Source organism: Myotis yumanensis, unplaced genomic scaffold (assembly GCF_028538775.1).
Source record: "Myotis yumanensis isolate MYYU_CA2020_CCGP unplaced genomic scaffold, mMyoYum1.0.hap1 SCAF_3, whole genome shotgun sequence".
NCBI classification, from domain to species: Eukaryota; Metazoa; Chordata; class Mammalia; order Chiroptera; family Vespertilionidae; genus Myotis; species Myotis yumanensis.
In genome coordinates this window covers 58,276,681-58,291,881 of record NW_027223754.1, presented here as the reverse complement: position 1 = coordinate 58,291,881, position 15,201 = coordinate 58,276,681, and the positions used below count along the sequence as shown (strand labels likewise).

General features: G+C 35.4%; 1 protein-coding gene across 8 annotated transcripts in view; it reads right to left on the bottom strand.

The window, feature by feature from the left end:
• The window catches only part of MYCBP2 (MYC binding protein 2), a 272,896-nt gene that overhangs the window by 230,613 nt on the left and 27,082 nt on the right, over positions 1-15,201 (bottom strand). For all 8 annotated transcript variants that reach the window (XM_070408908.1, XM_070408907.1, XM_070408910.1 and 5 more), the window contains exons 2-3: positions 11,552-11,627; positions 5,209-5,424 (exon numbers count right to left, since the gene is read on the bottom strand). In XM_070408908.1, coding sequence (XP_070265009.1) covers positions 5,209-5,424; positions 11,552-11,627 — 292 coding nt within the window. The remainder of the gene's footprint in view (positions 1-5,208; positions 5,425-11,551; positions 11,628-15,201) is intronic.

Genomic DNA, 15,201 nt, shown 5'->3' with positions numbered 1-15,201 from the left:
AGTCCGAGAGCCCTCAGGGGATGTCCTACTGACAGCTTAGCTGCAGCTGGCCTCCCTCTGTGGGAGGCGACCGGGCTGATCAGAAGAGGACGCCACCCCCATCACCCTGCTGCTGCTGCCACTGCCGGCTGCCGCAGCCACCAAGCTGTTTTCATCAACATGGACTCCAGTCCCTTCACCACGAAAAAATAACAACTTTCTTTAGGCATTTTCAAGATGTCTCTTTCATAGTATATGACATTTCTTTCTTTCTTTTTTTTTTATCCTCACCTGAGGATATTTTTCCATTGATTTTTAGAGAGCGTAGAAGAGAAGGAAAAGACATAGAGAACCATCAATGTAAGAGGGACACTTCGATTGGTTGCCTCCTGCATGAGCCCTGACCTGGGCTCCGGCCAGGGAGGAGCCTGCAACCTAGGAACATGTCCTTAATCAGAATCGAACCTGGACCCTCCCAGATGCCGGGCCGAGTCCTGGCTGCATGGCTGGGCCTGCAGCAGGGCCAAGGTAGTGAGCTGCGCCGCACACCTGGATAGGCTGCCACTCGCTCCACCAGCTGCGGGTTGTGCAGCAAACACACTTTACACTTTGAAGCCTGACTTACAGTCACTGAGAACAGCACACTATACTTCCTGCTCCCTCAATATTAGGAAGAAAGGGTATATAAGGAGAAAACTATGTAATACATCAAATACAGTAAGATTTCATTTGTGCAAACATATATTTTTAATGTGTGTATATAAAAAAGTTTCTAGTGGGTATTTTTGGTTATTAGGATTTTAGAAGTACTTTCTAACTTTTAATTCATATTTCCTCTTTATAAAAAATTTTCTGCATTTTTTAATTATCTACAATATGTACTATCTTTATAATTAGCTAAATAAATCAATAAATGTAACTTTTAAGTGGTTCATTATGATAATCAGATAACGCAATAAGCTTTAATACATTCAATAATAAACCATAACTACCAATGAACATGGTCTTCTACTTCTCTTCAGAAAACAGTCTTTTGTGAATTTTCTGAATTTTACCTTTACTGTTGCTTTCAAATAATTAAATCATGAAGGCTCTCTATTATACCTGAAAGAACACAAAATCCAAATAACTCCCTGATACAGCCAATCCAATATCACTACTGGGAAAAGTGAGATAAAAACATACTTGGCATAAGAAAAATGATTGAATGAGCCTTTCAAAGTTTTATTTTCCTCTCCTCCAATCATATATTTCCAAAGGTGATTTTATTATTTCACTAATAAGTGTGAACAAGAGAATTTAATTACATCACATTTAGATTTAATAATTATCTCTCTGCCATTAGAACTTGTATCCTATTCTATTACAATCCTGATTATCAGTTCTAGTACTTCCAAAATACATTTTTAAAAGTTCAAGAGGAAAACAGAAGCAGATTTATATACTACTATCGAGTGAAGTATACTGTTTTCTTAAAAACTTTTTATATAAAGTAAACATCTGGTACAGACAACATTTACAAATAACAAAAAAATAAAAATCTAGAGGGGAGAGAGAGGCAGTCAGAATGCTATGGGTTCGGGCAGGGTGGGGAGTGAAACAGGTGATGTTTTTGGCAGCCATTTACATGACATAAAGGATTGACACAGAAGAGATGATGAGGTCTTTAGGGTTTGAAGTGATTGGAATTTGAGGGTAGGCAAGAAATGCTGGCATTTTGCTTTTCTTTTGACAGGTCTGTGCCTTTGTTCCAGATGCTAGTCTTTTATGTCAGTTCTTTCATTTTCTCTGTTGTTCCTCTCGTGCTCCTCCTGATGTGTGACTTACTTTCCTTCTCCTCACCTAAGGTTTCTTTCTCTCTTCCTTTTTCTCTCACATAATGGAGAGAGGTTTTTTTTGTTGTTAAAGTATCCTTTTGAAACAATTTTTTCCTCTTTTTGACTTTTAAAAGTTAAAATAAATTTGTTATATAGACCTTGCTTGTCAGGGTTTTTTTGGTTTATGTTTTTTGTGGATCATTAATCATTAACATTTTAAAAAGGACTTTTTTTTAATCCCCACCTAAATGTTTCTATATTAAGTTTTTTTTACTCAAAACAGTTTTACACAGCTCAAATTGTCTTTAATTATCTAATTTCCAGATCCTCTAGAGTTCCAAATTTTATAGCTACATAATTGTTTTATTATTATTGATTTTGGAGAGAGGAAGGGAGAGGGAGAGAGGGATAGAAGCATCCATGATGAGAGAGAATCATTGATCAGCTGCCTCCTGCATGCCCCCTACTGAGAATCGAGAATGCAACCCGGGCATGTACTCTGACCGGGAATCTAACTGTGACCTCCTGGTTCATTGATCCACACTCAACCACTAAGCCACACTGGCCTGGGTAGCTACATAATTTGTAATAATGAAATTTAGGATTCACACTTCCCATCTAATCATATTTGAGGCTAGTCATGCCAGATATTTTATTAAAAGAAGTAGACTTACATAGACTAATTTACTTCTTAATTCAGTAAAAGTTTTTGAGTTTATAGCTTAGCTTATATTTATTACATTATATTAATTATATTATATTATTATATTATATTATATTATATTATATTATATTATATTATATTATATTCAAAATGACGCAACACTGTCCCAACCCTTAAGGAAGTTATGTGTAGTAAGGATAAGAGGCACGTCTAGTGTCTTAAGGGTTGACAGGGGCATGGTAGGTATAGTGGAACACACCGGGGAGTAAGGATGCAACATTGACTGAAGATGCACTTTTAGGCAGAAGAAACAGCATCATTAGGAAAGTACCAGTGGTCTATTTTGGCTAGAGTGGAGTGGCGGATTAGGGCAAAAGGCAGAGAGCAGAAGTTTGGCCCATGAAGGGCCTTAGATGTCATGTAACCACTTTCAGATTTTGTCTTGTGAATTGGAATTATTGAAGATTTTGAACAAAAGAGTTTGATCAAACTTGTATTTCTTAGTAAAGATACTGGTTGTTAGTAAGACAGATCCATGAGAGAGTGGTGAGATTAGAGCAGACAGTACGGCAGTAGTCTAAAAAGTATTAATGGGGGTTGGAATTAGTGTAGTGGCAGTGGTGGGCATGCAAGAAGCTTCATTTCCCTGGATATAAAGTATTTCCTAATAAAATGAAGAGTTCCTTGAAAAGTAATAAAATTTATTTGCACCTACACATTTTCTTGTTTGTACCTAACTGATATTTATAACTACAGATATCATTTATTGAGCAGGCATGCATTTGACATTTACTAATTCACAGAATCTTCACACTACAACTCTGAATAGGTATTATCCCCATTTCATACATGTCAAAACTAAGGCACACAGAGGTTGAATAACTTTCCCAGATTCACACAGCTAGTATGTTTAATGGTGAGTGCTTGAACCCAGGCAGTTTGACTCTACTCCCCATGTTCTTAATCTGTATACCCTTTTTCCTGATGGATCAGTATTTGATGAAAAACTCTTTTTAATTATTTGGATTATCTGATTTTCTTTGAAAGATCCCTTTTGACTTAGAATCTTTTTATAGTTTCAACTATGTTAAAAAATGCCTGATATTTTATTTTTTTAATACTCATTAAAACCATTCTAAGGGTTGGTTGTTTTCAACTGTGCAGTATCTTTTCATTTCAACTACAGCTTACTGTTCAAAATCTGAAGATCTGTGTGAAAGATTTCTCAGGGTTTTTATTTTCCTTCCCAATGCTAAACTTAAGCTGGGTAATTATAGTACAGTGTGAATTACCCACACATAGAATAGAATTGCTATCAAAAGTATATTACATAGGCTCATATCCTAACTTAACAATGTATTTTTCCTCAACCTCCCCTAATTAAGTATAAGAAATAAGAATTAGAGACCAGGATCTCTAACTGGAGAAGTTCACATGGAAAGATGAGCCAGTTTGTTTTAAGTTAAAGAAAGAAGCTACTGGAGGAGGTACAATTAAGGACACTGAAGAGATAGGGACTAAGGGAAAGAGAAGAGATAAGGACACCTGAAGATGGTTGTTAATAGGCTGAATGAGGAAAGTCACAAAACCTCTATTACCCTATGAAATAGGAAGCAAGTCATCTGCTGAGAATAAGGTGAGAAGAAATCAACAGTAATGATTAAGGACAGTGGTACCCTTAGAAATATCCACCGTGAAGTGTGTGAAAGAAACCAGATCAGAAACACAGGTTGTACCTTAGCTGCTATTTCCAAGTAATAAAATATTTATATGATATGCCATATACACATATAAAGACATTTTCAAGGCATAGTCTTAAGGTATTACTTTAGTAAAAGGACAACATACATGAATCATTTACAAAAAAATCATTCTAAAATGTCTGTATTTAGAAAAAAGCAGACGCATACATCATTTATGACAAAGGTACATTTTTTAAATGTCTACATTTTTGCCCATTCTTTTTAGAATTACTAACTACACCTACTATACAGAAAAGAAAAAAATATATATAATAACATTATAGTCTTGAAATATACCAATACTTTAATAGAACAGAGTACTTTAAGAATAGTTTGTTCTACTGTAGTACCTATTTCTATTACATCAATTAGCTTACATGCCTCTGGTAAATAAGGGAGCAATCTCGGAACAATGTGGAAGTTTTGTTGGTTCATATGTAATTTTTTCTAGGCAAGGGAGCCAGAATAGCAATAGTACAACAATAACCTTAGGAAAAAAAGGTAAAAGCTCTCAGCTCAGCTACTGCACAGACAGGAGCCCTTCTAGTTCTATTTCAAGAAAAATAAAAATGTGTACCTGTACAAGAGCTCCCTCCCCAGCGGGCAGCACCCCCAGCTTTCCGTGGTTTTTCTTGGCTTTATGGTAGCTGGCACTTCTCCTGAGCCCACCATAATGGCAGCCCACAGGCTCAGATCTCCACTTCCATCAGCAGTAACTCCATGCCTTCAAAGCACCATTTCCACTGTATAGACTCCAACTTATTGATCTCCCTTTCCTGGGTTTTCCAAGTACTCCTTTGAGTTACCAATTATTAACTTTGTTAGCACTCCAGTTACAAAGTTGCATAGAGCTTTCCTGGTCTGCTCCGAACCTATTTTTACTCTTAAGCCACGTCATTTTTAGTGCACAGTCTTATAAAAAGCAAGGTATTTTAGCAATGCAAATATATGTGTAATAGCCAAGACACCCATACGTTATGCATCTAAGTGGAACTTAGTGACTTACCTTTGGAAGCTTGATAGGGGGCTCTTTGGATTCCTCCTCTTCATCACTATCTGATTCTCCACTCTGAACAGAGTTCTTAGATGCAGCTGCCAATGATGTTTCCTTTTTCTGCCATTCCAGAACGCAATGGCGTACATTGCAATAAATATTAAATGCAGAAGGATTGCTATGTAGTTTGATATCTGGTATGATTACTGTATTCTCCAAGTTTTCAGACTGAAATACAAGATATAATACTTCAATTTCATATTCCTTTCCATCATCAATTCTAATTTTAAATAAAAAAATAAAAAAATTAGAATTAGACAGGCTAGATGACCTGCAGAAGTCACATAATTGGCAGAGCAAAAATAATCTAAATCTACTTACAGTGCCCTTTCTACTATACTTCATTACTTTCTGAGTAACACAGCAATAACCAACTTGACAAGGGCTAGAAAGGGGTAGGTGAAGAACTTAGGAATACCTTATTATCCCATGATGGGAATTGAGCCAATATAGCTTAACTGCTATAGTCTCAAAGGACATTAATTGGGGGCTTTTCTAAGAGACACCAAATGTATTGTAAAGTCTCAATGACTTACCACAAATGTTGTATTACATTTTTATTTCTTTTAAAAGTAGATATAAGGGCTAAACAGATAATAGGGCTAAAAAGAAAAACCCTTAATTTTAGTTAATTCTTCAAATTTCATTCTCATTCAAATAGTGGCAATACTATGAAAACTGTAGATTATGAACATACACTTTCCTAAAGCTGTTTCTTTGCTATCAGTCTTGATAAATACTTGATAAAAATCACATGCTTAGTAATTTAATTGTTAAAATTAAATAATTTCTGTCTTCTCCCAGCATTTTATTCATCAGACTACAACCACTCTTTTATATCAACATTTACATTATAAATATACAGATGACTGGTTTAAGATATTCTACAAATGCAAGTTCCAATAATTAGAGTATTTCTAGGAAGTATGCAAGATAAATAAAATAACTCAAGTACCAAAAACACTTGATCTCAAAATATGCTACACTTCTTCCATAAATAATTGGTGAAAAATGAAAAACTCTTTATTAAATAAAAAATGTACTAAAGTTAACTGAGACATAATATGTGAATATGTCCTCTAGAGATATTTAAAAAAGAAAATATTAGCAATCCAAATCTAACAATATATAAAAAGATAACACATCATGATAACCCAAAATCAAGGTTGGCTCAACACTGGAAAAGCAGTGTAATTTCCCATATGCATACCATAGCTAACACAGTAAAAAACAATGCTTGCAAACTAAGACTGCAAACAAGGCAAAGATATCTATTCTAAGCAATTTGATTCAAAACTGTACCAGATATGCCAGTGCAATAAGCCAAGAAAAAGAAATAAAAAGTATACTTAGAAAGTATCTTCTAGAAAACAAAATGCCTTTATTTGCAGAAGATGCTTAAAGAATCTTAAGAAGTCTGCAAAAAAAGCCATTAGAAATAAGGTGTAGATTTAGCCAAGTCACAGGATACCAGCTCTCTATATAAAAATGAGTAATATATCTGTATACTAGAAGTGAATAACTGAAAATGTAATTTTAAAATAACATTACAGTTACAGACTGGGAGCCCTGGTCAGAGCAAATCAGTTGAATCAGTTGGTTGGAGCATCATCCCATATATTAAAAGGTCAGGGCACATTCCTAGGTTTCAAGTTTGATCCCAACCAATAGATGTTCTTCTCACATCAATGTTCTCTCTCTCTCTCTCTCTTTCTTTCTCTCTCTCTCTTCCCCCTCCCCCCCCCCCCATCCCTTCTTCCCCTCTTTCTAAAATCAATAAGCATGTCCTTGGGTGAGGATTAAAAATAAAGTAAGTTACAGACTGGGAGAAAATATTGGCAAACCATATACCCGACAAAGGACTAGCATCTAGAATATACAAAGAATTTTCAAAACTCAACAGTAAAAAACAAACAGGTAATCCAGTCAAAAAAATGGGCAAAACACATTAACAGACATATCACTAAAGAAGATACACAGAAGGCAAATAAAATAAGCACATAGAAAAAGGTTCAATATCATAAACCATTAGGAAATATAAATTAAAACAAAATTATATATATATGTATATATATATACATATATATGTGTATATATATATATATATATATACATATATATATATATAACATACCTATCACACTGGCTAGAATAAAAAATAGTGATAACAAATGCTGGTGAGAATGTGGAGAAACTGGATCTCTCACACATTGCTAAAAGGAATGTAAAATGATACTGCTACCTTGGAAAAAGTGTGGCAGTTTCTTATAAAATTAAACATGTGCTTACAATAAATTCCAGCAATTGTACTCCTGTGAGGAAAGAGTTAACATTGCAGGTATGATTTCTTATTCCTTGTAATTCTCCAAGGGAACCATGACTGATCCTTGGTAAATCCTTGGGAATGTGGTCTTTAGAGTTTTCTTTGTTAGCTATGGATGATTCTGGCTTGTCCTATTGCTTTGTACAAATATCAAGATTGAACCTGAGTTTCAATCTGTGATATACTATGTGATATCACCTGAGATTCACTTGCCATGCTGGCTACACAGCAGGATATAACTATATGACCAGACCCCCATAAAAGTCTTGGATCCTGACTCTAATGAGCTTTCCTGGGCAGAAACATTCTACACATACCCCTGTAGTTCACTGCCTAAGAGGAAGCATGTCCAAGGGAAAATTAGGAAGCCTGTGCCATAACTCCTTAGACACCTCCAAAACATTTTTTTCCTGCTGCCTACTCTGTATGTACCTTTTGTTGTACTAAGTCTTAGTCATTAGTATAAATTGCTTTGGGTCTTCTGAATCCTCTGGCAAGTCATGGAAGGAAACACTACCTAATCATTCTACTCCTAGATATTTACACCATCCCCCCCCCCCCCCCCCGAAAAAAAACCCACCAACACATATATTCACACAAAGACTACTAGATAAATGTTCATAAAAGCTTCATCTGCAATGGCCATAAACTGGAAACAACATGTAAATGTCAAAAGGGTGAATGGATTAACAAATCAGGATATATCCATATAATGGGATAACTAATCAGCAAAAAATAGACTAAGCTGATTAATATGCACAACATGTACACAACTCAAAATCACTATCCTGAGGGAAAGAAGCCAGATATTAAAAAGTACACACTGTATGATCACATTTATATGAAATTCTAGAAAATGACAAATAATCTATAACCACACAAAAAATACATCTGTGGTTGCCTACACCCAGGGCTTCAGGGAGAAATGGAATGCAGCAAAGGAAGAGGAAACTCCCAGGGATGATGAAAATTTTCTGAACCTTGATTGTATCATTCAAAACTCACTAAAATGTACACTTCAAATCCCAGTCTCAGGTTCTGCTACTAAGATACTGACCTAAAGACCCATTTGAAGCAGGATGTTGAGGAAATTTCCTGTGTAACGGATTTTATTTCTCCTATAAAAAAGTAAAGTCATTTGCTAGAGGGTAGGATTTATCAGAAGTCTGAGGAGACTAGCAAAGGTCTGAAATAGTAATAGGAGAAAATGAAAGACCTAATTGACCAGAAAAAATAAGAAGATAGTCTGGCTATGGAAGGTTCATTTGAACATGTACTGGTACCAATTAACTCTTTTTTAAACTCCTCTTAGCAGCACATGATATTCTCTGAAGGAGAAGAGAAAACAGCTGGATTCGTATAAGATTGAGTTTTGTAAGATGGATGCAACAAATATAGATGGAGGAAAGGAAAATGTGGTAGGCAGAATAATGGCCTGCAAAAATGTATTCACCCTAATCCCAGGAACCTGTGACTATGTTACCTCACCTGGTAAAAGGGCCCTTAAGACATGATTAAATTAAATCTTAGGATGGAGAGATTTATGTGGATTACCTGGGTGGGTCCAATTAATCACAAGGGTCCTTATAAATGTGAGAGGGTGTCAGGACAGTCAGAGAAGGAGAAAGTGTTGGACTGATGCAGCATGAGAAAACTCAACCAACCATTGCTGGCTTTGAGTTTGCAATACTAAGCTTTAGAGGCTGCCTGTATCCCCTGCCTGAAGAAGGGGATACAGGCAGCCTCTAAAGCTGGAAAAGGTAAAAAAAAAAAAAAAAAAAAAAAAAAAAAAGAATTCTCTCCTAGAGACTCCAGAGGAATATAGCCTCACATACATCTTAACTTTAGTCCAGTGAGACTCATTTTGAACTTCAGACTTTGAGAACTGTAAGATAATTTGCACTGTTTTAAACCAGCAAGTTTGTGTGATTTGGTACAGCAGCCATAGGGAACTAATACTGTAGATTAATTAAGCAAGAGTTATTCCAAAAAAAAACAAAAAACCAACAACTGTGGTAACTAAACTGAATAAGAAGGAATTAAATAAAGGACATGGCTAATGGATGAGGAGAAATACTAGTAGAGGGGTCAATGACAGTAAGAAAGGAGATATGGTAGTATAGATAAATGGATTTTTTGTTAGTTTGTTTTGCTGAAAAGAAATACTTGTTTTTAAAAAATATGGGAAAAAAAGCCCATTGGCATTTTTTACATAACTTTTTAAAAAAGAGGGTGGATGAAAAATAGTCCAAAAACAGTAACAGAGGGCAAGGTGACTAAAAAAATGTTACTATTTTATATGCTTACCATAAGTAGGAAATGTTTCTTATTTATGTTCCTATCCCAAATATCTAGCATAATACCTACACATAGTCAGTATGCAATTAATATTTGAGGAATAAAAGAATGCATTTTTATATCATTCTTATTACAAGCTGCTCCTATAAAGGCGATAGCAGATATAAAACCTGAAGCTAGACAAGAACTGAGAATTACAAAGGGCACACAGATAGAGACAGAATTGAAAGGGACAAAAAAATCTTCACTATGCCACATTATCCTGATATCATATACTACCACCTTTAGGAATATCACTAAATGAAAGCTTAAAAGAACTTAAAAAGATCTTCAAGATTCCCATACTATGACTCTGCACATAAATCCAAAAAGTGGAGAAGGGGTAAAGGAGGTTGGAAATCTAAATGAATATAAATCTGTTAATTTTTTTATATATATAGTAAGTATATTAAGAATGCTCTCCACTTTCCTCTTCTATATCAAAAGCAGAAGTAGTAAGAGGTGATAGAGTGAAAATATATTATCTGCCCACCCAGCAACATTTTCCTTAGGGTAACCCTTCTCCCATTTTACATGGCCTGCTCATTGGGGTGCTCACCTCTAACCAAAGTACCTAATCTCCAACACCAATGTAAATGATACAGGTTAATAAAAAAATCATACCCAAGACATTCTGCTAGAACCAGTAGGAGAGATGTCTCTTGCTCAAAGAAAATGAAGATGGAGCTGCCAGCAGCCTTAGTGCTCAGCCACAGGCAATAAGCCCACACCGAAGCAAGAGACAAAGACATAGATTTGATGAATTATTTAATCCCTGAATCCATCTCTGTCTCAAGACAGAGCCACCAAATAAATTTTGTCCCTTATCCTTTTGGAAGTTTTTTGTTTGTTTACTACTTTAAAGTTGATTTCTCTCAGTTACAATAGCAAGAATACTAATTGGAAAGAGCAGGAAACTGTCTCTAGAACTTAAATATAATATACAGGCCAAGGTAAGCTATATTAACCAAAAGTGGAGCTGTTCAGAAATCATAGTTATGACTCTTCTCTTCCTCCTATCTAGGCTTCTTAGTACTGTTCAAAAGAAAAGAGACTCTTATATAGAAAGCAGAATCTGGACCCTGAAAATGTTTAAGAAAAAACTAGATGGATTTTATAGCAAAGATTTTTGTATTAGGTAGAAAATGAGATCTTTGATTGCTAAGATCCCATCTAATTGAAATATTCTATATTGCATTTTCTTTTGCACTGCCACCCAGTCAAAAGAATCTCAGAGCAATATAGATGCACCAAGATTCTCCGTAATTCATGACACATGCATAGGCATATGATGAACCCAAATTCAGGTCCCAACTCACAAGCCAATTTTACTCAGTTTGTAGTACAGGTAGTCAGAGTGTAAAAAAGAAGAGAAATGATTATGTTTCCCCCAAATCAAAAATAAGAATAAATAATAAACAATTTTCAGGATCCAGTTATTAACTTCTAGGCTACTGATCAAAATATGAAGCTAAGCAGTGTAATTAAATACTAAGAGGCTTCTAAAAAATTACTTTAACACAGAGACGTGAAATGATGTGCTAATTATACTCACACCTTTTTAATCTTGGCATTGTAATTCAAATTACTATATAAAAAAATTCCTTATTTCTGATAAACTGCCAGCAGTTTTACCTTGCTTCTTGTCTTGACTTTTGATTTGCTCTTCTGTTTTCTTTTCAACTTCTTCTTATTTAAAATTTTCTTATTCCTAAAAATGCAAAAACGTGGAAAAATTATGAAAGTTCAATATTAGAACATACAAAGCTATTAAAAATAGGTACTTCCAAAGTAGAGACTTAAATATGTATCCTACAAACTTTCTTTCTATGAAACAATATACTCTAGATCAGGGGTCCTCAAACTATGGCCCGCAGGCCACATGCAAATACAAATATTGTATTTGTTCCCATTTTGTTTTTTACTTCAAAATAAGATTTGTGCACTGTGCATAGGAATTTGTTCATAGTCTTTTTTTTTTAACTATAGTCCGGCCCTCCAACGGTCTGAGGGACAGTGAACTGGCCCCCTGTTTAAAATGTTTGAGGACCCCTGCTCTAGATATACATGTAAGATACTACCATATAATGTAGCTATTGAAATAACACAATACTAGATTATCTAAGCAATACACATGAAATGATAAAAGACTTGAATTCTGCAAATAGTTTTATAAAATTTAAAAAAATTTAAAGGCATCAAATAGAGGTTTTTAAACTTTATTTAACAGTGGAAATGCTAATAAATATCAACTATGTTCCCTTCCCAGAAAAATCTGCTCTTTGTAGTAGAGAGGACTACAGTGCAAAAATGGCCAGGAGTCCATTTTTGGCAAATTACTATAAATAAACCCCAACTCATAGACTTCTCACATCCAGCAGCCAGTTTTTCACTACCTCACAGCCCTGAGGCCAAATTATTCTTATAAGCAAAGGAAGTCCCTAAATGACTCTGAGAAAGAAAAAATAAATGAGGCAAATAATGAGAATTAGAGTGGAAGAAATATGACTCAAAGAAAACATTTTATTTTAATTTCATTTAATATTTTTTATGTCTATCATGCTGAAGTTCACACTTCTAGGTACTAAATTTAGATAAAAAAGACAGTTCTAGCCCTCAAGGAGCTCAGTGACTTGGATAAAAAGCAAGAGGGTGCTATTGCTATAATAAAGACAAAATGTGAAGAGGGAGGAGAAGCAGGAGGAGAAGGGGAGAGGAAGAGGAGGAGGAAGAGGAGAAGAAAGAGACTCTACATGATACAGAGTTCAAATCCATAACACTTGGTAAGCAATTAGTGGAAGCTGTAGTAAGGCTAAGTCACTTAGAGGTAGGGATGTCATTCACAAAAGTATGGAAGTCAAAAGGAAGAATTACTTTGCGAAAGAAAAAAATGGATTTGATTTTGAAGATGTTTGACTAATGAAAAAGATTTTGAAGATTCTAAAATGTTAACAAGATAGATGTGAACAAGCATATGTAAATTTTTTCCTTGACACTTCCTTCAGCTTCACTCCATAAACCAAAATAATCAAGAAATCCTGTCAATTGTATATCATACAGTTCTTGAATTTACCTACATCTCTACTGCTGCTAAGCTAATAATCTAAGTCACCACCACATCCTGCCTGGACCACTGCAAAACCTTCATAACACATTTCTGCACATTGATATTTGCGTCCCCTTCAATCCATTCTTCACATTAAAAACGCAAGTCAACTCCTTAAAACACAAATCTGAGTAGGTAATTCCCCCACCTAAAACTATTGACAAAAAGAAACAAATGAAAAAAAATACACCAAAAACATAGAAAACAACAACAACACACACATACCAAACAACTCTATTAATATCTTCTCGATTCTCTTAGGATAAAGTCTAAAGCAGTGGTTCTCAACCTGTGGGTCACGACCCCTTTGGCGGTCAAACGACCCTTTCACAGGGGTCGCCTAAGACAATCCCTGCATATCAGATATTTACATTATGATTCATAACAGTAGCAACATTACAGTTATGAAGTAGCAACGACAATAATTTTATGGTTGGGTCACAACATGAGGAACTGTATTTAAAGGGCCAGAAGGTTGAGAACCACTGGTCTAAAGGAAATGAAGGCTTAAAAGCTCCTCTACCGATATCTGACCTCTGCCAGTCTCTCCTGCCTCATTATGCAGTCATTTCCAACTTGTTCTTCATACTCGAGCCACAAAGACATCTTTTTCAATGGTCTGGACTGGCTAAGCTCCTCAGGGACTTTCAAAGAGGTTCTCCCTCTACCTGGAATTCTCTCCCACATTCCCTGCTAACCACTCTTATTCTCTGAGGTCCCAGTATATGAGTCACTTACTCAGGAATGTCCCAGACTGGGTTAGTTTCCCTAATACACACCCTCATTTCATTTTGTACTTGTGTTTCATTGTGTAATCTACAAATATAATTGTGTATGGGATTATCTGTTAAATGCATCACTCCCTCACAACCTGTATACCTCAAGAGTGCGGAGACCATGTCTTTTTTATTACTCTAGCTCTTTGCCCAGAATAGTACCTGGAACCCAATACTATTTTGAGAAAGAGAAAGTAGGATGAAAGAGAAAGGAAGGGTTGAAAGAAAGTTCAGAGCTATAGCTATGAGCCTCACACAAAGAGTAAATAAGGAGAGAACAAAGGATAGATCCATAGATAGACCAAACATTAAAGGATATCTAGCCAGAAATGTCCATTAAGGAGTTACCCATAGAATTATTTTATGCAGATTGTGGTGCAAAAAAGGTAATGGAAACCACGTATGTGAATGAGATTTCCCCAGTAGAGTAAGCTACAAAAGTAAAGAGAGTGACCAACAGCTATCAAATGCTACACATGAGCAGATATACCTGCTTACATAATCTATTCAACTACGAGTAATGTGAGAGCATGAAGAATGTCTACTTCAACTCCACACTTTCAGCACCTGCATCAGTGTCTGACACATCATGGATGTTCAAGAAATATTAGATGAACAAACACATTAATGAAAATATTTCTCATATATGACTTAGGAAACCAACCTCCCTTTATACTAAGGTTTACTTGAGTGAAATCAGTTATCTGAGCAACAGGAGTATGTAACTGCTAAAAGGTTAGCTCCTTCTATGCAATTTATAAAAGCATCAAAGTTCACTCAAAATGAACTGTCAGAGGAACGAATATATAAATCCAAATTAAGATGAATTTCCTGAAGCCTAGTTATCATGAACCTAAATTTTCACCAGTATACATCAATATTTTTATCTGCCTTGCTTAACAGACTTCAAAAATTTTTTAATTGATTTCAGAGAGAGAAAAGGGAGAGGGAGAGAGTTAGAAACACTGATGAGAGGAAGGCTCCCTCCTGCACACCTTCTACAGGGTATCAAGCCCATAACCAGGGTATGTGCCCTGACCAGGAATTGAACCTGTGACCTCCTGGTACCTGGGATGACACTCAACCACTGGAGCCACACCAGGCGGGCTTTAATGGACTTCTTGAATGTTCAAATTACAAGAGAGAGTTCTTTCTATGCATTTTACATTTAATTAGTTATAACAATTTAAATAAAACTGAACCTACTAATTCCTGAATATAGATCAGCTGAAGAATCAGCTTTCCCAAATCCCCAGAAATTAATTTTACTGTGTGTGTTCTTTGTTGATTTGGATTGTTTTAGAAGTAGAGGGCTATCAAAAAGAGCCAGTAATAAATTAAACATTATATAATGAAAACTCATTTCAACATTAGAAAATAAAAATGCTATTTATTAGTAGTAC